The 23,034-nt window shown below is 39.9% G+C and overlaps 1 protein-coding gene across 3 annotated transcripts in view; it reads left to right on the top strand.

Moving 5' to 3' along the window:
* The window catches only part of LOC139295161 (replication protein A 70 kDa DNA-binding subunit-like), a 36,035-nt gene that overhangs the window by 9,719 nt on the left and 3,282 nt on the right, over nt 1–23,034 (top strand). For all 3 annotated transcript variants that reach the window (XM_070917281.1, XM_070917280.1, XM_070917282.1), the window contains 9 exons: nt 467–569; nt 709–777; nt 3,174–3,366; nt 7,443–7,579; nt 8,184–8,332; nt 10,376–10,505; nt 17,729–17,905; nt 18,069–18,176; nt 18,374–18,460. In XM_070917281.1, the coding sequence (XP_070773382.1) occupies nt 467–569; nt 709–777; nt 3,174–3,366; nt 7,443–7,579; nt 8,184–8,332; nt 10,376–10,505; nt 17,729–17,905; nt 18,069–18,176; nt 18,374–18,460 (1,153 nt within the window). The remainder of the gene's footprint in view (nt 1–466; nt 570–708; nt 778–3,173; nt 3,367–7,442; nt 7,580–8,183; nt 8,333–10,375; nt 10,506–17,728; nt 17,906–18,068; nt 18,177–18,373; nt 18,461–23,034) is intronic.

Below are 23,034 nucleotides of genomic sequence, written 5' to 3'. Positions count from 1 at the left end.
ACGTTGGTGAGTGATGTAAGCTGAGTTGGGATGCTCATTAACAAAAAAGGAAGCTTTTTAAAGTGTCTCTGCAGCATTCCTTTGCTGTTTGTGCTGACCTTTTAGACTGCAGCTCCTTCAGTTAAGTTTCACATAAGTGTGTTGGTCAAAGAAAACTTTCTTGTAACTGTTTTTTTCAACAAAAGATAAAATACGTGTTCTGTATGCATTCACGTAAAATACATCTGTTGATGGAAATAGAATATGAAGAAATGATGGAAGGCATTCATGTAACTTTTTCATGTAAAACATTTGCAAAGTTTAGATTTTAAGATTTTAATGTTTAAGGCCACTATGCTGAAAGTAAATGGATGTTTTTCCCCAAAAATTTTAGCATAAGGTGTGATGAAATTAGTTTTGTTGACATATGTATATTTTGTAAATGGTGATTCATTATTACAAGTGTCTACTCTGTGTGTTTCCCTAGGTGGACTATCAGAGCCCGAGTCACCAACAAGTCCAGTATCCGCACCTGGAGTAACTCTAGAGGAGAGGGCAAGCTCTTCTCCTTTGAGATAGTGGATGAGAGTGTGAGTAGAGGAGTGGAGAGGCCTGAATATCTGTCTGTTATGTGCATGCATTGTCAACATATGTCACACATGGCTGTTTTTTCCCCCTGTTTCATCCGTGAAACGAAATGTTGTTTAATGAAAATGTGCTGGTCACCAGGGAGAAATCAAGATCACAGCCTTCAACAACGAAGTGGACAAGTTTTTCTCTCTAGTGGAGCAAGGCAAGGTGAGCAGATCCCACTCACCCATATCCATCCTCACTTGAAGTGATAAGAGCTTCTTGGAAACTTCACTTAAAATGAAAACTTTTGTACTTACAGCTTATTATGCTGCAAGGAAATGTTTGTGCTCATGTTCCTTTCAAAAGGAGCTTCTAAACTCAGTCACCATTTCATTTCTTTAATTAAGTTGACTGAAGACCCATTTTGATAACAGTAAGACATTATCTGAAGGCTATTAAAAATCAGAAACTACTTGCAGAGTAAGCCTCAGTCTCAGGTATCCATTTTGTGTGCACATAGTGCCTCAAACAAATGTATCATTGGTAAAATAGTTCCTAATAAACCCTTCTGCAAAATCCTCTCATGCATGCAGGACTTCTGGCCAATGAACGAGCTGGAGGTAAGTATTAGAGGATTTTGTGTAAGGGATTTATTAAGCCATATTTTACTGAAATATACAGTATATGTTTGAGAAATATTGAGCATTTGGGTGAATATATGAGGCTGAGAGTGTAAGAGTGTGAGAAAACTTGTCAAATGGTTGTCATTGTATCAGAAATGGCTGCCAGTCTTACAGGTTGTGTTCTCCATGGAGGATGCTTTTATAAAGTTTCTCTTCTTGCATAAGTAATTGATACACAGATTATCATTTTTAGTCTAGCGTCATACAACACTCATATGGTATATGTATGTTGAGAGAGATATGGGTCATTGTAATCACTCCTCTCCACATGGGGAGAAAAAATCCACAGTCTTTTTTCTGTGCTTGCTTTCTGAAGAGTTGGCCTATTAAAGTCAAGGTATCTTCTTCCTGGTAGTCACGTGTAGGTTTATGGATAGTGTTGTGTATCCACCAGGATGTGTCCCTCAGCCGTGGCGTAGTAAGGAGACACTGTGTTGATACACTGAATATTCTATTGAGATTGACTTAAAAAAATCCGAACGTATCTGTCCAGGTTTTCTTACATTTATCATTAAGAATAAACTGGACTTCAAACAGTCAAACACTATTACATATGAATCTTTTTGCCAAACCAGTTGATTTTAAAGAGTCTTGGAGTTAGCATTGGTTAATAGGATCATCTTTCAACCAGAGGGCCCTGATTTAAGACCTTGTGTCAGCAAGCATCTGCTTTACTGTCCTTTAGTAAGAAATGTAATGCCTACAAGCTCCAGCTCCTGTTGCATAACTGACACTAACCTCTGACCTTGCTGGAGGGCTACAAATCAAACTAACTTTTATGCAAGAATTAAAGTATATACAGTAGGATCCATTCAAGATTTAATTCATATTTAAGAATTACTTATTAATACTTGAGGACACGGAGTAAGTGCTGCCCTCAAATGACACTTATGAGTTCACATTTTCCACATGGGAAGTCAAGTACTTTTTTTGCATTCAAGTGGTTAAACTAATAAAACACCATTAATGGACAATGATGAAAGTAAAATGATGGGGTGTCAGATGGGGTATACAGATGCATGATTGCAGACAGCGAGAGATAAACATGCTTTTCCTAGAAATAGAGAGTCAGCGCCAGTCTCAGGGACCAGCTGAAAGGATAATCAACATGCTATTGACAATGCAAGAGAGAAACTTGGTCTTATTTGTGCGTGTTGTTTGTGCTGAAATGGTTGGTACTCAGTCTGAACACCCAGAACATGCCCTTTACATGTTCCCGTATGCCTGTGCAATTACAGACAGGTAGAACACATGTTAAATCTCTTGCTCAACTCAGTCTGGCCCACAGAGCTTAATAACTCAATTAACCCCGGCCATCATTTTGCTAGTCACACTGGCTCAGGTATCAGCCACTGGCAGTGACTCCCAACACAGCCCCAGATCCAATTTGTGCCCTCTGCCCTCCAAAGATAAATAAAGGAATGAATCTGTCTTCCCTTCGTGATCTGAGTATTGACAGAACAGTGAGTGGGTGTGACTGGCTCTGAGCGGCCAGAATGCTTATCACATTAGTTTCATGCTCCTATCTCGGTGTGGGGTAAATCAGAGAGAGACGGAGGACGGAAAGGAAAGAGAGTAAGCCAGAGAGACAAACTCAGAGGCAGAGAGAGGGAGAGTAAATGAAGAAGTGTGCTTTGCATATTGAGTTTAAATTGTGCTGTTTAGCAGACTCGCTCTCAGCTGCTTCTTATTTTCTGGTGAATTAGAGAAGCGATGGGGCTGATATGACACCACATCTTAGTTGGACCTGAAGGTTTTTCCGTTCCTATTAAGAGGTTTTGGTGTAACAGAAGCTGTATTGTAATAATAATTTCCCTTGCAGGATCAATAAAGTGGTCGCCCAATTCGATCAGACATAGTTGCTTCAAATTCACGGGAAATGTCTGATTAGGTCTAATTTTATAATGCTAGTGCACCTTGCTTGCCCATTCTCTGTAGGCATACTACATCTCCAAGGCTACGCTGAAGGCGGCCAACAAACAGTACACCACACTGAAGAACGACTACGAGATGACCCTCCACGCTCATTCATCCATTGTGCCATGTGATGACAGTCAGGACATTCCTGCAGTGCACTGTGACTTTGTTCCCATCGCAGAGCTGGAGAACAAAGACAAGGACGCCATCATTGGTAAGAAAAGAAGTTAGGCTGTATTTGTCGATTTCTACCATTTAACCGATAAGAGAACAACTTAGCAGTGAGTAAGCAGGTAGGGCTTTAGTGCCAAGCCTCACAATGCCAGACTACGTATCACAAGCCCTGTTTTTGCAATCAAGACTTGAAAATATTGATAATCAACTTATCCAGATACATATGTGTCAAACTAATCAGCATTCTGTGGTGAGACAACCACTAAAACAAAGGGTTAAAGATAGAAAATGAAGTGTGATTCGGTAACTGTGTATTTGTTTTGCTCCAAATTCATTCAGATATTGAATTTTGTGAGTAATTAAGGAGACATTTTACTACATTCCTGAATGGCTGCCATGTACAGAACGTCTATTTTGAAAATCAGAAGCGAAGACCAAATAAGAAGAAAAAGGAAAGGGATTCTGTGCACCTATACTCATAGAATCTGGAGTTACGGTACGTAACTAACGTTTGTGCCTATTCATCTTGAAAGAGCAACGGCCATCATATGCGCACAGATGGTACAGAGACGGTACAATACCTGATATTCACCATGTGGAAATGAAACCAGAAAACAACATAAAACCTGCTGCTGTGGGAAGTAAAGACGATGTTTACGCACTGTAACAGTCCGGCAGAGAGCAGAGTAGGAGAGTAAACAGCTCTCCATGCGCCGAGAGGCAAGAGACAAAGCGCACAGTTAAAGCACCACAAATAACAATCACTCTGACAAAACAGAGTGAGTCATAGAAAAATGAGAGACATCCCGCAGATAGAAACGAATGAAAGAGCAGGGGGAGTTAATAGATAATTACAATAGTTAGAATTAGAATTAGAATAAGTTCTCTTTCAAATCAAACATCTTAAAATATGAGTGGAAAGTTTTGATCTTAAAACAGCATTTATTTTAATTTTTATGTTTATTCATTTTAACATTTTTTGACTAGCTGAACCATGTGATGTGATATTCTACTTCTCTTAAGAACAAATATTACTGGGACCACAACAGAAAATTGCAGATGAACGTTTAATATCCAGGAATTCACATTAGAGACTCTACCACTGACTATCTGTGTAACAATTTGACAGCAATATAGCACATAGACCATACACGGTCCAGCCATACGCAAGGTTTCGACCTAATCCTGTGTTATTTTAGTTAATTTCAATATCTTATTTAAACTCCAAATTAACTCCCATATATATGTTATGTTAGTTACTGCCAGTATCAGAGTATTTGGATTATCAGCTGGATCATCTCATCAGTCAACCAAGGCAATTACAAGTTAAAGATATAGATGGCAAAAAACTGGACTGATAGACAAGCACCTGCCAGTCAGTCATGTACCAGGTGTCCTGGAAGAATACATTATGACAGGGTCAGAGGGAAGGTTAATTCAGGCATACAGTAAATAGGAGCGATAAAAAGAGGATAATGCTCATTCCACTGTTTTTATGAAGGTTAGCTGTGGTGCCTGCCCTCTATGCCTGACAGGAATGTCTTATCTCTGCGACAGGTAAATTGGGATGGTCCAAGAGTAGATTGGGGTTGAAATTAGTGATTCAACAGTGTGCTCTTGGCAGTCTGCTCAGTATTACTGAGATGGTAGTTTTTACAGTGATGTCTTTGTTTTTTTTGTTTTAAAAACTGCTCTTGGTCTGTGTGCAAGTTTAAGGGTGAGGACGTAACATTGCATGTTACTTTTAAGGCTCACGTTAATCAATTGTTTTTGTTACTAATGAAGAGGTCTGGGTATACCCAGAGTGTGACACCAAAACAACATTTTTTTTTAAATAACTTTCCGGATATACAAACATGTTTTTCTATAAAACCCTTTGTTTCATTTAACAGAGGCTAAAGTCAAAAGTTAAATTATATCTAACTGCTAGAACCCATACAAGAACTTAAACTTTAATAAGATAGTTTTAAATTGGCACACATTTTGATTTAAATCTGGAACTCAGAGAATAAATAAACAAGATTACAAATCTGACCAGACATCCATTTTGGTGCTTGACAGTTTTTGATACTCACCAAACCCATCAGCATCGGGTGGTTGTGGTCTCTTGTACTGTGATTTCGCATTGCACAACAATGCAGTGCTGTACTGCATAGGGTCAGCAGAGCATACAGCAACTGCTGGATGGCAGCACAAGCAGGGCTATTATTTCTTTTAAGAGTTGGACACGCTATATTAGAGAACAAATTATTAGTCATACAGAAGTGTAAACAACATACTGTAACCCACTGAGTGGAAATTTCACGTAGCTTTACACTCAGAGCAGTACTATTGCATGATTACATTAGTGTAAACTGTGAGCATTGCAAGCCAGCACAGCAACATAATACACAGTTTAGAGATACACTGAGCAGTTTGGTTGTGTTTATGTTGGTCGTAGAGGGGCAACGTTACATGTCCTGTGTGTCATCTGTTGTCTCTCCATTCACTCCCTCTCCACTCCCTCTCTCCCTGCTCCGTTGTTAAATAGGGGATTATAACATGGTAATGAGAACTGTCAGCCTGTTCCTGTGGTGATAATGGAGTTCAGAGGTGGATGACATCGTCTCAATCATAATGGAATTAAGAGGGGCTGAGAGAGCACAGACAGAGAGCAAAGGAGGAACGGGGGAGGAGGGGGGAAGAGGGAGAGTTTAGAAAAAAGGTTAGCAGAGGTAGCAGACAGAAGGATGAAGTTCAGACAATGACTGGTTTGAAAAATCTATAATACTGTCCAGTCATTTTATTTTCCGCATGCGCTCCAGTTCTGACACCATGAGATGATTGACAGAAACTTAACCATCATTGTTAAACCATTTAAAGGAGCCCTGTGGAGTTTTTGGCCACATGTAGTGCTATGGAGCAATGTTTTTACGAATGGGTTTTGTTTGTATCGTGCACACACACACACGAGAATACACAACGCAATATACATATATGCCGCCTGTTTCACGCTATTCCACTGACTGACAGTAACTCGCAAAGAAACTTTGCAATGCACCAACAAAGACGAGGAGGACGAAGACTGCGATCTTGAAAACATGAATGTAAACAATGCAAAATTTAAGAAATTCAAAAATCGCTTTGCAAATGTTTGATTAGTGAGAAAATAAACTCAACACATTTGTCAGGTCCCAAGGATACACACAGTGTGTTTTGGTGAGTAACACTGAATGTAAACATAACTTTGTTTGTTTACAGGAAAACTCCAGAGGGCACTTTAAGTTATTCATTAAGTTAAAATGACAAACCTCTGCTGCTTACAGCTTCTTAAACATGGCTGCTTTTTGTTTCATAAGAAAGAAATGGGTTGTAAGACTAATTTATCAGAAAATAGAGGCACTTTTAAATCATAAATGCTCATCACGTGATGACAATTTACCATTGTCGTTTACATTTTATAGACTGAAGGATCAATTCATTGAATGTAAATTGTACACAGTCTATCTAACCCTATGTAATTGCATTGCAATGCATTAATCCTGTCTTTTTACACTATTTCTTGATTTCATCTTTATTTGTTTCCTTTGTTTTCTGTAACCTTGTGACAATCCTATTTGTTGTACAATAAGCGCTTTAGAAATTGATTTGACTTATTAATTGTTATGATTTAGTGTTTAACATTAGACATGGTAGGCCAGGCTCTTCACCTTCTTAGAGCTCAGAAGCGACTGCTCTTCAGTGCAGTAATCCTAAATGAAGTTTTTAGGCCTTGAGCATGACAGGAAACATGAATGAGGAATGAGTGTGTTTGTTGTGATTTGGAGTGTGGGCCTGGGTGTTAGCCAGCCTGTTATGACATTTATGTCTTTCTGCTGTGACTTGGCAATATCAGAGGGGTGTCAACTCTCTGTAGTGTTGCGTCTTTACTGCTTATGATGTGTTACCACTTCATATTATGTAGAGTATATCCAGGAGGCATTTTTACACTTTACACCATGTAGAGACATTTCAAAAGCCTCTCTTCACATAATGCACTAGTGCTTCCTTTTTCTTGCCTCATTGTGAGCATATTGTGTACCTGCATTCATGAGCTTTCTATACATGGAGATGTAAAATATCTCCCTCTGCCTGTAGATGTAATTGGAGTGTGTAAGAGTGCGGAGGATGTATCCCGTATCACCACTAAGACCGGCAGAGAAGTCTCCAAGAGGGCCCTCAACCTACTAGACTCAACTGGCAAAGTGGTGACAGTCACATTGTGGGGAGAGGAGGTAATAACTATAATCTCTCTCTCTCTCTCTCTCTCTCTCTCTCTCTCTCTCTCTCTCTCCCTCTCCCTCTCTCTCTCTACTTGTCTCTCTCTGTGTCAAGGGATGGATTTGCGGTTGCTACATGTAGCGCAGGCTGTAATTAATAATGTGTTTATGAAGGTGCCCATCCGTGTATGTGTGTATGCGTAACATGTCTCTGTGTGTGCTCTTGCATACAGAATCGTTTGATTGGGTTTTCTGGGCTGTAAAATTTGGATTGGTCAAATCATTCCTGTGACCTTCAGTAGTGTTTTGGACCAGAGTCCCTGATTTGAGACGGAAGGCTAAATAACTCTCGAATGTGCATGAAATGGCACTATTCTTCTCTAAGCTCATTCAATCTGCAAGAGCTAATCCCTCCTCTTTGCCAAAATCCAAAAATGACTTTCAAATTAACTTGTAGGTTGTCCAATTATAAAAGCAAGCTATACCACATATTACTTTCTGGTCTCTCCAGGCTGCACACTGAACATATGAGAAACAATAGCACAACTGCTTTTGCCGTCTCTTGTTCTCCATCCTTCTCTCCTCAATTACTGTCTTTAACAGTTTTTCCTCTCTTCAGGCGGAGAAGTTTGACGGCTCGGGGCAGCCTGTGGTCGCAATCAAAGGAGCTCGCCTGTCTGATTTCGGGGGCAGATCTCTCTCTGCTTTGTTCAGCTCAACAGTCATGGTCAACCCAGACATACCGGAGGCCTTTAGACTGAGGGGCTGGTGAGTCACACTGGTGTGCACGCATACACTTGTTCCACACATTGTGGTCATGCCTGGTATGTACAGCGTGTACAGACATCCAATCACTTTATCACAAGCACCACACAAGACTTGGTGTAAACAGAAAATCACTCTGCAAATGGAGAAAACCGACCCTCTTGTTGCTATAATGCTTATATATGTAAAACAACCTATGACAAATACTCAACACAGGGCACACACACACACACACACACACACACACACACAGATGACATGTGTCAGGAGACTGGTGGCATGTGCCTCCTCAGTCGCAGTGGGATTCTAGACAGGATGTAGACAGGATTGGATGGAGGGAATAAGAAAAGCAGAACACAGATATTTCTAGATTCCAGCTCTCAAGTGATACTGTACGTGCACAGAAAGATGGGGACATGGTGAGCCGCATCAAACTGGATTCTTATTAGCAGTTCCTGTAGAGGGATTTTAAATTACGACTCATTCACTCATTAAGGCTGTTCCCAAGTCTGGCCATGGCTGAAATATAAATGCATGTGTACATATCAGTGCTTCAGTGTTCATATGATTGCCTGTGTGTTACACTGAAAGCTATTCTTAGGCAGAAAATTGCGTCAAACAGTGTGCTCACAGCTTCAAAGTGTGAATACAGTAAATAAAGGGGTGTGTTTTGTTAGTACCTGTGGGCATTATTCTGTTCACTCTTTCAGTCGTTAATGTCTGGTTTATAAATTTGGCTAATTGCTCCATGAACAATAGGTTTGGCCATTTTTGTGTGTGCGTTGCATTAGTTATCACAGTTACGTGTGTGTGTGTGTGTGTGTGTGTGTGTGTGTGTGTGTGTGTGTGTGTGTGTGTGTGTGTGTGTGTGTTAGAGAGGGAGAGGGAGAGAGAGGAGGGGTAGGCTGCATTGCTCCAGCTTTAATCTTGGTCTTATTAGTCTCTGGTCAATACACCATCTCATCCTGACATTCAAAGGGCTAAATAACTAAAAAACGGCGCCTCCTCCTTCCTTTCATTACTCCTTCCATTCTTCTCTAATCCCTGGCTTTTCCCCCTGATCTCTGCTGCTGTTTGGTCCTCTCTGCAGTTTACATGCTGACAGCGGTGAACGAATGACAATGAATGTTATTCAAGGAGCAGACACACGCTGTTTTCCACTCCTTTTTAACATTTAGGTCTGCGCTTTACAAAGACAAAGAGTGTCTGTCTGACTCGAGTTCCTGTGGCGATGTGGTGCTTTGTGGGATTGTTTTGACCAGGCTTGCTTGCATAATTGAGGGAAACTGATGAATTTGGATGATGCCTTGATTAGATTGCTTTGCTCGACTAGAATGCAGAGCAGGAGTCACATTGATGCATTAAGATTTTAAAGGGAATATTAAAAAGGTAGATAAATGATGAGATTGAGCGGGTGGACGAAGAGAGACAGACAAGTTTTCTTTCTTTTTTCCGCAGTGGAGAAACAGTGCATATGGGCAGAAATGTATGCAAATATGAAAAGCTGAAAGCATTCGTCCATGATAGACAGCCATATTTCAGATAAAATAGATTGCAGGATACAGATGCAGTGGTTGTAAATCAGTTAAGGGAGTAAGGGAGTAATTCACTCATGACTGAAGATGGTTTCTTTAGATAATAGCAGATACAGTGCAATGTGTTAGACAGTGCAGTATGTCCTTCACAGGAAAAGTCTATGACACATGTTCATACATGTAAACAAACAAACACACGTGCACTTGCTTCTTCTGGATATTTTTACTGATCACTAATATTAGTGGTATATCTTGTGTCGTTTAATCACATCAGTATTCAGGGATCATTTCTCAAGCACACTCTGTTTGTGACTCTAATTTGACTCAACAAACCCTCCAAATCCATCCATCCATTTTCTTCCGCCTATCCGGGACCAGGTCATGGCTCACTACTCTAAATAATGCATGTTATATTTCATATGTAAGTGTGTTTGTTTTGGTGTACAAGCGTGTTTGCGCATACATTTATTTGCACATATGTGCATGTGTGTTTTTAATGTCCACACTATAGGTATGACCGGGCAGGCTATGCGCTCGACAGCCAATCCCTGACAGAGACAAGGTCAGTGGGCAGCGGAGCAAGGATGAACTGGAAAACACTGAGCGACATTAAGAATGAACAGATGGGACACGGAGAGAAGGTGCAGTGCATACATCTATATATACATACAGTACATAAAGCCTCACACGACCACGTAGCAGGACATTCATCTAAAAAAGAGCTCAGTATCAAACGCACTGACATTCAAAAGAGAATATGAGAAATATAAATCAGTGACAGAAATCTAAAAACTTTAGATTACTTATTTATTATTTATGTTTTTATTATATATGACTATTTATTAATGGAGTTGGAACTCATACTTTATTAATACACTATGAATGGACTTAGTCTTCAAAAAACAGGCTAAAAAAACTAAGGTGTTATGTCTTCATTACACTGAATGTGTTGCATTTACAGTATTTTTGTTTGGTTGCAGATTGATTTAGACACTTGCACGATTCAGCGCTAAAGAACCACTATGAGAACCACAAACAACTGTGACACTATTTTATTTAAATTGTTTTTATATGGCTGTGCAACTTTTGTTTAGATTTTTGAGTTTTCGATTGGTTCACTCGCTCACATTCGAGTCACAGAACGGGATGTACAGTAGATCATGAAGCCACGTGCCAAGTGCAAAAGTCTAAATCTTATTTGTGTTGCAGTTTTAGTTGGGTCTCTGAGCTGGTTCTTTATGAAAACTTTGGCTGGGAGCAGATTTGATTTGTGAGTCAGAAAATCCTTCTCTCACTCGGGCAGCCAGCTACTGTTTGAAGAAGAATGAAAGAAACCGTAGATGACGTAACATCAGCAGAGCTACAGAACAACAGAGTTTGATAGCAGAACATCTTTAGGTGTTGTAAGACAAGCAGAGTAAACTCCAGGTTTTGGTGTCAGAATCAAAGAGTTAGAGCTTCACTGTTTTGCACCAAAGTTGCGCAGTCACACGGAGACAAATCCATCACGTTGACGGACTTTGACGTCAAGAGCGCGACTCTTGGATTTTCTTGATTTCTTGCACTTACCTGCTCTTACTACCTACTCTATCACTATGGCTTCTCTAGCTACACATGCAGTGTAACCCACAGCTGACAGAATTCAACTGTCAAAAGGCATTTGGGAATATTTAGGAAATTCCAAAGTAGAAATTGCATCAGGCACACAGTTAAATGGTGTTGCTTTTTTTTGTTTAGCCATATAGAGATTACACTAAATGCCTCTCATTTAAAACTATCAGAAGATTTTCTGTGAACAGACATGGATTTAGTGATTTTTAAAACTGACCGCTTCTTAGTCTCATTTGAATGTAAGCGTTAAGACAAACACAAATCCACAATCAGTCTTCTATTCATTGTAAATAGAGCAGCTCTAGGCTCTGCCTTGCCATGACTTCATGGATTAGAGTCATGGTTCTCTTGTTTTAGCTGTGGGAGGGAGATAGTGATGCTCACATACCAGCAGTACTGATTGAACCACCGTATGCTGTTGGAGGAGCATGTAAGAACTCTGAAATTGAACCGTGTGCCATTTTAAGAAGTATCATCACACAGAATTATCATGCTTTCGCCTAAAAGTGGCGTGCATGCAAGTGGTATGTGCCACTCATAAACTTTCTGTCGAATTAATTAGGTTTATCTCAGACTAGTCTCCCTAACATTTAATGAGAAGCCACTTAAGAGTAGCTTCAAGATCAATTTTGTTTCTAATAAAAATTTCTAATTATGCGTTGGAGGTGGAGGAAGCCTATAGGGCATAACATTATCAGAAGGACAGTAGCGCGGACAGAGAACTTGGGAGGGTGAGAGATGGGTAGAAAAGCCACTATATGCCACTTACAAACCTGCGTAGAAGGATGGAAGTGAACGAGGCCACAGGAAGTACAAATCTAGCTGCAAGCGGCAATGATCGGGGTCCAAGAGGATTGCGACCATTTGGATGCTTGATGAAGAAGGGATTTGAACTCTTACCCTTTGCATTAAAAGGCAACCACCTGAACCACTCAACTACTGAGCAAATCAGATTACAAGCATGAAAAAGCATGAATAAATTATGAATTGAATGATGTTTACTTGGATTGAATATATACTTTTGTATGATTTCACATATATTTGAGATTTGTCACGTCACAGGAGATTGGGAATTTGAGTTTGGAAATTGACCTTATAGTACACGGTAGGCCAGGAAGCCAAACCAACCTCACAAGCAGAAGACAGAGGAAGGGACGTGACAAAACTTAAAACAGTTTAACTGATGGGGATACCTAACAGTGGATGCAGCTCTATAGGACGTACGCCTGATTTATTGTGATTCTTTGAAGTCTGAAATGTCTAGAAAGTAATGAACATCGAGTCATGACCCTAGATCGTGCAAACCAAATTCCATATGAATCCATGTAGCCAATTACAAGACATAAACATTTTGCATTTGTGGCGCCCCCCAGTAGCAAAGCATCCGAACACATGCACCAAGTTTGGTTACAATCTCTTAAGCCACTATTTATGAGCATTTATGTAAAATTGAACTTAAAGACACAGGTCTAAAAATGTATAATTTCAAAACAGATTGACATATCAAAATTTCCTTGATAATTTTAGATCAGCGAAGTCCGTAGATGATCCTGACAAAGTTTCGGGATAATAGGCCCCAACAGTTTCTGAAGAGTTGTCGAAAATAGGATTTTGAGAAAATTGAGAAAGTCGCGAACTTTGACATTTTTAGAGCAGAGGACTGCTGGAGCAAAGATGCAGATGAATTGAGAGATTAAAATGACGAAAGAATTTTGACTCTGAGCCAAGCTGTTTTCAAGATAATTCGCGTTAGCTAAACTCGATTTTTACAGTGCCACCTTGAGGTCAATTAGAGTCATTTTATGTGCCTGAGTAGTGGGTGGAATCTGCAACCCACCTGCCAATTTTGGTGACTTTTGATCTCACGGTTTTTGCTGCACTAACACTTTTAGCGGCGAAAAATAAGAAACAAGAGAACAAAAACAAAAGGGCTCCAGTAGCTTTGCTGCTGCTTGGACCCCTTTGAAGGGGTTAAGAGTGTCGTGACGATGAGAGAGAAAAGTGACAACGGGTATTGAGAAAAGGATACAGGTAGGAACGGTTAACTGGCAGATGTGGGGAAAGGAGTTGAAAGGTGAGAATGTGTAAATAATTCAAGCTCAGGTGTTTCTTTTTTCCCCCCGTATTCTCTTTGTCTTCTCCTCTTTTCTTTCTCTGCCCTGTGTACCCCCGACCGTTTCTGTAATTGAACGGCTTTAAGGAGGTTGTCTATCACATACTCTGAGGCTGCAGCTTTGGTAATAATAATGGAGTCCAAATCATTAGCTTATAGTTTGAAGGAATCTAATTTGACATTCTACCTGTTTGCCTCCATGTATGTGCGTGACTGTGACTGTGTGTGTGTGTGTGTGTGTGTGTGTGTGTGTGTGTGTGTGTGTGTGTGTGTGTGTGTGTGTGTGTGTGTGTGTGTGTGTGTGTGTGTGTGGTTGTGGATGGATGTAAGTGTACAAGCCATTTCTAATTAATGTAGCAATGTGTGTTGGGGTTTTGGGACAAGCATTAAAGTTGGCATGTGCAGCCACGTCAATTATGTGAAGTAGATTTTCACTTGGTTGCCCTTCCACATACAAATTTTAATTGCATTTAGGTGCCAGAAGGTGACACAGGGATTTGGTGTGATAAGAATGAAAACTATTTTCAGAATATCGGGGGTGTGTATGTGTTTATGTGTGCATGTGTATGAATCTTTAGGTAAGTGTGCGCACATATCTTTGTGCTCATGTGTCTGTGAGTGTTTTTTTGTGTGCAGCGTTAGTCATGCTGCTCTTCTAGGTTCTCCTCAGTGTGCTTAAGGTTAAGACTTTGCCCCAAGGCTTCTGTGTACACGCAGGAATTCAGAGCGAGAGGGAAAAAAACACAGAAGGAGAAGGGGAGAGATGATGACAAATGCAGCGGGATTTATTTGGAGTGGTCTAGTTGTGATGGATACGCTATGGTCTAGATCCTGCTGACCTCTATACTCACATTCTCAGTAGTTGGTGGCATCCGCCAACATCACGAGCCCTCGACAAGCCCCCAAAGTCCTTTTCTCTTCCTGCCACGTCCACCCTCCTACCACCTTCCCCACACATCGCCTTCCCACCTCTCCCGCCTTCCAGCGCACCAATCTGCAAAATGTGATGAGGCAGGCATGCAGGCGGAAACATGGGAGTGATGAGGGGGAGAGGGCTGTTGCTAACGGGAGGAATTCTCCTAATTAAAAAAACTTCCTTAGTAAGTGTTTCGGAGGGGTTCTTGCTGTGTGGCATGGGTACCGGGTAGATGGATGGGTGGACAGATTATGAAGCTGTGAGTCAGTGTTGGCTAGCGGGAAGAAAGTGTCAGAGAGCTCTAAGTCTGACTGACAGTATCTGCAGAGGTCGTGGGGACACAGGACAGCATCAGCCATCTCACAAGGGATGCAGAGAACACAATGGCCTTTTCACATTCAATGCTCTTACTGAACACTTTACAGAAAGTGTGGGTTGTATAACGAAGGAACAGCATTGCTCAGCCAGTGTGTGTGAATTTGGCCAGCGTCCTAGAGAGACTCTTTGATAGACTCATTTAGGCCAACATTAGTAATGAGTCTGGCCCAGCTCTAGCTTGTAGTTGTTGTTTAGAATGCATTTTAAAGCATTTCATTTTAAATTCTGGCTGTAATTCGAACATCTTGTTTCAGGCCTGTTCTCCTGGTCGAAGAAATACCCTCTGGTGAAGCTAAGAAAAAGGATTTTTCCTTGGTTTCTTACATGCGCATATATATCATATTTATTGCTCTGTGCTTGCACACGTGTTTTGTTATATCCATGTGTGTATGTGTGTGTTTGCATGCAGGCGTCTACACGTGTATACTTCCCAATGAGACACAGTTCATCTGCTGTGTGAATTCTTTATATTTATATTTATGGAAATCGAATGCTGTGCTTCTCCACAGGATGAGAGAATAGTCTTTTTCCCCCCCTAGAATTTGCATTTCTTTCCTTTTTAGCTGTTGATTTTAGCAGTGTGAGTTCTCCCGCTTAAGGTGCTAATATCTGTTTAAATTACCGCAACATTGCTGCATTTTAAATTGATTCTGTTTGACTGTGTTCACTTTTAATTTAAATTCATAACTGAAAGAAGTTTAGCTCGTTGTATCTGTACGGCAGATGTGTAAGTTTGGGTCTTTGCATATAACCTTGCATGTTAGTCGTGTGTGTGTGCTGGTGTGTGTGTATATTAGCACAATTTATGTATTAGAGAGGGAGAAAGAGAGATTCGTCTCATCTCGCATCTATTATGCATTGAATTCTCAAACTCCCTCTGCTCTCTTTCTAAACTGTTCCAAGATTGTTTGGAAGTCAAATAGAGATGTGTAAACAGCGTACATCTACCAGCTGGACTGACTTGTTGGCAACAGTTTTACCAGTTTTGCCAAGTTTGATCTGAGTTTATTTTCATTTTATTTAATGTTTCTCTTTTCACCCTAAGCAGCTTATTCTCATTCTTCAAACTGATGAAGGATGTCCTGCCTGCACTAGAAGGAGCACTTTTGCTCCTCCTCGTCGCTTACATTTTTTTTCCCCTCACGTCAGTGTGATGGGCTTTTTATTTTCATGACATTTGCCGTGTGCAGCAAAGTTATGATTTGAAAATACCAATAACAAGAATACAAGAAAAGGCCAAAAGATTACTCATACCATTTGGATGAGAACAGAGCATCCACCGGGGATTATTCCCAGGAGTGGATGTTTCTTTCTAATGTTGCTCTTTTTGACTGTATCCCCGAGCTGTTTATGAGACTGATATCACAACATTGTCATGAACTATTCCTGCACACTTTCTGTACTGATGGTAGCATTATCTTGTTCACAGTACGTATCACCTGAAGCTACAGGGTGTTCATGAATGAATGAGCATGGCCCATACAGTTGTTACGATGCATCTCCGTATGTGGTTGACGACACACTCTGTCGACCTTGTTTTGGTTGGAACTGGGATTCATTAGACCAGACAAGGTTTTTCAGTTATCTCCAGTTTTTTTTACTAATGTTTCTTAGCCCACCGGAAACATTTTTTACTGTATGGTGGGCAGGGGAACCACCCTTAGAGGTAATCTGCTGTTGTACCCCAACAGGAAAGCATTGTGCGCTCTGAAATTGGTCGTCGTACACAACCACTGTTTTGTGATTTTGACTCTTGTGCTGCGGACTTGTGATTACTCATTGTGATCTTATGGCCTGAGCCACCTGGCGTCTTGTTCATCTACCAAGTTGCAGCCTCCTACATAACAAGTGCTTTGATGATGTGTCTCGCTGTACCCCTTTTAAGATTGCTGCTTTTGATAAACTTAGCGATCATCTTTGCGATGCTTGTTCTCCTGGCACACATTTGTTTATATCCGTGTACAGATAGAAAGAGACGATCCGGTTCTTCTGTAAGGGCAGTATTTCTTTTTTGAAATTGAGCCAAAGACGGTATTTTATTTTATTTATTTTTAATAGGAGAATACGTTTTTTAAATGTGCCTTGTTCTAAGCAGAGTTTCAGTGTAAACGGTAAAAGGGCTCTGTCTTCATAAATATTTCTTAAGCTAAGTTCATAATTATCTGTTGTGATAAGTGGATAGTCACATGTGCATCTGGCTGTGTTATTTATAGTGTATAAGTCAGGTGGCCTCACACATACAGCCTGAAATGAGAAGCCGTTTTATGTCTGTACAGTGGCTTGAAGCCTTCATGCAATTTTTTTTTTTCATATTGGAAATGTAACTGAAAAAGTCTTGATAACCCACTTTTACTCAAGTCTGAGACTCCAAAAAAAGAATCAGATGGGTATGGTCTGAAATTTTAATGAAACAAGGCAACTATAATGCTGTCACAAGGACAGCTACAGTTATCTTCCTACTACAAGCGACCACCAACACATTTAAAGGAGAAAGCTGGCAGTTAAACAGGGAGACTAGATGATCCGTAACACTGGCACCTGGACTCTTCCTCTGTCATCACGTCCTTCCTCCTATGGCTGTTGTCCTGTATTCTGTCAATTTACACTGCAGTACAAACGTTTTCTATAATTAAATTATAGTGTTTAAGTTTTTTCCAGTATGTAACTAGATTTCTCCTCAGCACAATATTGTGTAAGGGGGGGCAGCACCTGCAAATTAACTGCAGCCTCTTACACGTTCAAATTGCAGCAGTTCTGATGTGATTTGTTAGTTTTTATTGATTTCACAGTTTTTATATTCCTATAATTAGATTTCGTCCTCTCCCATTTTTGTTCTCTCTTCTCAGGCGGACTATTTCAGCTGCGTGGCAACTGTGCTGTACACTCGTAAGGAGAATTGTCTGTACCAGGCCTGTCCATCTGCAGACTGCAACAAGAAGGTCAACGACCAACAGAACGGACTGTACCGCTGTGAGAAGTGTAACAGAGAGTTCCCCAACTTCAAATACAGACTCCTACTTTCTGTAAGTGCATACTTTGCACATCAGTAATGCTTGTTTGTCATACATGCAGTGCCACTGACTTTGAGGAATACTGTAACTTCAGTGATCGCACATACACACACTCAAATATACACACATGAATAATCTCTCGCCCCTTCATCATCTCTGTCTGTCTGACTCTCAGGCCAACTTAGCAGACTTCGGGGATAACCAGTGGGTGACATGCTTCCAGGAGACAGCTGAGGTCCTGTTAGGTCACAGTGCCGAAACACTGGGACAGCTCAGAGACACAGTGAGACACACTCACACACACTCACGTACAAACGCATAAACACGTATATACTACCACACACAGTTGTCCTCAAACTAGTTTGTTAACAAAATTTACATATTTCCAGGAGGACTTTAACAGACTACTTCCTGGAAACCACTGGCCCTGACTTTGTATTTACCTTGTTTTGTGTGTGTTTTTGTGTGTGTGTTCCTGAGGACGAGGCTGCATTTGATGAAGTCTTTCAGAAAGCCAACTTCACGACTCACATCTTTAAAAACAGAGTCAAGCTGGAGACGTACAACGTAAGTAGCTATGAACGGGAGCACAATGGAATTTGATACAATGCAATGCAATTTAGTTTCCCAGGAAGAAAAGAGCAGAATATAATGACATACGATGGCGCTCGTCATTGTCCTGCAGGCTGAGAGAATATTTTCAGTGATCTCTGCCTTGCGGGAATACTCGACCCTGATTGGGTAGTGCATGTCTGTTACAAACAGCTGTCTTATCGCTGTTCTGAACAAATACACCAGCAGGCATTTTTATTTCTCTCATACACTAATAATGGTTCTGGAAAAAATGGGCTTTCAAAATAACCAGGGTTGCAAATAAGAGGCATTGTTGTAAAAACAGTAAATGGTCTCATTTAGGGTCAATTTCACAATCTCGCCAAAAAGTATTAACCAGCTACAGCATATAGACCTAAGCTGCGGTTGTGTGTGTATTAAAGCAGTGTCTTTCATATGACAGTGACCACATTTCAGTTATGACATTGTAATTGGAAATTGCCGCATTTAAGATTTGTCAACCACACAGGATTCTGTTTTTGTCAGATCAATGTAGCACTTCTTCTGTCAAGTTTTCCGGTGACAAAATATTGTGGTTACAACATGATGAGATGGCAAAGCTTGCAGAGTTTACACATTTAGTATTTTGATTGGCACAAAGTATTTGCTAATCAGCAGCAGCCTTTAGGATGAGCTGGTTGCAGGCTTTCCAAATAGTGAATAGCACAGAGGCGTACAAGGAACTTGCTTGATTTAAAAACTTCACGGTGAATACTACAGAGAAAAAGTATACATTCACTGTTTTACATTAAGCAAGCTCTGTGAATATGTAACAACCAGACTCATCATCAGTTATTATCTTCCACTGAACTGCGGTGCTGAGCACATAAAGCCACAAAACAAGATGCGCAAAATGCAATATAATCATAACACAATGTCAGTCACACAACATAAATCCAAAATCATTTCAATTAGTATCACAGTGACAAGGGAGTTGTTATGTAGCTAGTGCACTTTGGATAACAGAAAACAAATACAGCTGTGAATTCATTTCTCTTAATTAGGCACTAATTAGTATTTAGCTTTTGTCTGTCTAAGCCTAATTAGCTTAATTATTCAGAGGCTAATTTGCTACTGGGGGCACATACCAAGAGTCTGAGTGGAATGATTGAGATGTAGGACGAGTTCTGAACAGTCCTGACCTCAAGGAAACACTCTGCAGAGTTCATAAGCCATTCTTCATAGTCTGGAAAATAATGTAAAAATGTTGATGAGGAATTACACAAAGTCAATGGAAGTATTGCCATTAAGTCTTCATTCACACGGATGCATAGTTCCTGTACCTGCAGTCGAAGTTAACATACTGTGATACTCCCCTTATGAAGTGAAATGAGCTTGGCTGTCAGTTCACAGCAAATGTCAGCATGCCACTGCTACTTACCACCACTAGCAGATGCCGAAGGCTGCAAATTTTATTATAGACCACAATACAGAAGTGTTGGTTAGACCAAACAACATGCTGATGATTTTGCTTTTATTATTATTTATTATTACAGTAGTGGAGCTCAAAATACAGTTTGTCCTCCTGAGAGTCATGGGGTCATTTAAAACTAATGGTTCATCACCTGGTGCACAAATGTTCCACAGCTAATTTCATGGCAAGCTGGACATAAAGTGCGAGACAGACTGACTGACAGTCATCAGCCCACATGTCAAAAAATGGAAATGTAAAATAGAAAATACGTCACCAACGGCTGAGCAGCTTTTTCACGTTCAAAACAACTAACTGAGTGATCACTTCGTTCCCTAAGCATGACTGCAGGTTAGAAATATGACGAGCTTTACACTACCTACACCAGATCAGTTTAACATAACAACCCATTAATGAATTACATAACACGGCACAAAGCACTTGACATTAAAGCGTGTATTGTGCAATGCAGTGAGACACATGCATTCATTTAGCGATGTTACACCACACCCAAATCTACAGCTATAATGGTAAAAATGTAATGTGTTCTAGTTGTCTAAGTAATTTAACAATAATAAAGATAAATGACTTCAGTTAACATTTAAGTTGGAAAAACTTGTGAAAGAAGTGTTGATGACATTTCTCAAGACCGCCATACAGTTAATCAAAACCATGGCTGTAAGTTTCCTGCACCTTTTTTGTTTGTATTGTAGGAAGGTGCGAGAATTGATCCAACTGGAACCATGTAAAATTCAGTATTCCACAAAGTCGAGATAATGAGCTCTGAGCAGATACATACGCTACACAAGGCTTATCAATGCATTTTCAGTGAGTTTATTTTCAGTGGGTGTCAGTTAAAGTTTACTGTTTTTGTTTCAAAGCTCATGATTCAAAAAGACGAGCGCAGAAACGGAGAGAGTCTGTGATTCTCTTGTTCAGTGCGTCTTTCTACCTCAGCCTCAGTTCTTACCCATAGACTTCTGACTGTGACACAAGACAAAAAGATCAGACATCTACTGCAGTGTGTTCATAAAAATAGAACAATGTAATGAAATGTCAGAGCTTAACAAGACTAACGACGTTACAAAATGCGTGCTTTGTCATTTACCAGGACACAGAGAAAGAACAACAGTGCTGAGGATCATATTTAAAGTTAGGGTATAAACGTCTCTTGCATACAAACTCAAGTTTGTATTAATTTAGGGCAGAGCAGGGATGATAAACTACCGATTCTTAGACTTAACAAGCACAATGCATTAAAATCCCCAAAAGTTTTCTCCAACTTCAATCCAACTTTGAATATTAAACCGCAACTGTTACAGAGTTGGTGATTTCAGTGGTGCAGCAGTTTTTGCTGCTTCTTGAGATTTCCAGACTTAATTTTTAAAAACTTGACTGTCTGTGTTGGACTACGTGTTGGACTACAGTTTGAAAGAATTGTTAAAAGTTAAAGTAATCATCATTTTCACGTGTAAGTAACATAAGTGTCTTTCTACTCTATTACTGATGATTCAAGAGATAAGACTTTATTGATTAACAGAAGAAATTCATGTTACAGCAAAACAAGTTTTATAGAGGTAAGAAACAGAGAATTATGTAGATAAATAAAAACAAAACAAAAAAAAGAAATTAGATTTGAGAGCTTTATACACTACATTACAATAGTTATAGGCCATATACATGATTTATCCCACAGATATTGGATTCAGTATGAAATATCCCTACATCATACAAAATATGACATACATCAGTTTTATATTTAATATGTAGTATATATGTTAATATATGATTGAATATATACATTTATAGATATTGTATATAATATATATGTAGGACATACCATCTGTCTGTAATTGGAAGGCAAAAATGTTCAAAGTTTTTACAAACAGCCAGACTTGCTGTGAAAAGAGATGGATAATTGTTTAGATATGGACAAATATTTTCAGTCTCTCCTGGAAGAACTTCAAGTGTTGTACACATGAAAAAAGACCAATGGTGTCTTTTCTCACCTCCGCACCTTTCAGACTGTTGGACATTTTCACGTTTGATAAACACCAGATGTTCCGTTTAGACAGAATACAGTAGGTCGTTACTATAACATGATAGCAACAGTCAAGTGATCTCTGAAAGCACAAAGGACACCACAGCAATTACCACTAATTACCAGTAATGAAAAATAATAATGTCCACTTGATGAGAGCTGCTGACGTTTCTCATGTATTATGGAAACATCTGGTTTGTACCTAAAACAGATAAATGTTCAAATAATCTGAGGAGGATGTAGAGAAAATTGTAGACTGGTTTATAAAAAATATTTAAATAAAATTCCATCTTAAATGTCTGTCATGTTTCATTAAGGCGGAGCCCCACAGAGGCAGGAGAGTGTGCAGTGAATCAGACACTTGTGCTGCAGACTCCAGTGTAGTAGAGGCCCATCTCACTCTGCCACAGGTGGAGTTAATGGAATTCAGATGATGGTGGAGATCAGATTTGGCCTGCAGGATTAGATTTACTGAGCACCGATGAGTGCATTTTGCACATAAACATCTAATTTGCATTTGTTTAAACAACAATCCAAGACAGTTGATGGGCGTAGAATCTGGGAAAGTGTGTGTGATTTCCAACCAATAACTAGATGCAATATATTCTGTCTTGGTGAGTCTTTGAATCTATTCCAGGCTGAATGGTTGTCTTAGTTATGCATGTAGAGGTATATATTGTGTGTTTGTGTGTGTGTGGTCTGCAGGACAGCGTCGAACGCGTGTGTGCATATATCTATGCTTGTGTGTGAGTGCATCTGTCTGTCTGAAGTGAATTAATTGATTTTGTCTCAATGAATACATTAGTGTCAGAGGGGACCTGTTTTTCCTGCCTTATGTTAACAGACAGGCCATTGAGAGCCACACACACACACTTACCACTCTCACTTTGCATCATCAGCAAACCACACTCTTAGCAGGCCTTGTCAATATCACATTCAGGTGTTTTCTCTGTCCCATGTGAAAAGGGGTTGAGAAGATCCTCATATGGCTGAAGGTGAACTCTTCCTGTGTAGATGATGCACAGAAATATTCCAAGAAGCTGCCATTCAAAGCCTAATGAATATGATCGGTATATA

The sequence above is a fragment of the Enoplosus armatus genome, chromosome 13 (assembly GCF_043641665.1).
Source record: "Enoplosus armatus isolate fEnoArm2 chromosome 13, fEnoArm2.hap1, whole genome shotgun sequence".
NCBI classification, from domain to species: Eukaryota; Metazoa; Chordata; class Actinopteri; order Centrarchiformes; family Enoplosidae; genus Enoplosus; species Enoplosus armatus.
This window is presented reverse-complemented; position numbering and strand designations above follow the sequence as displayed.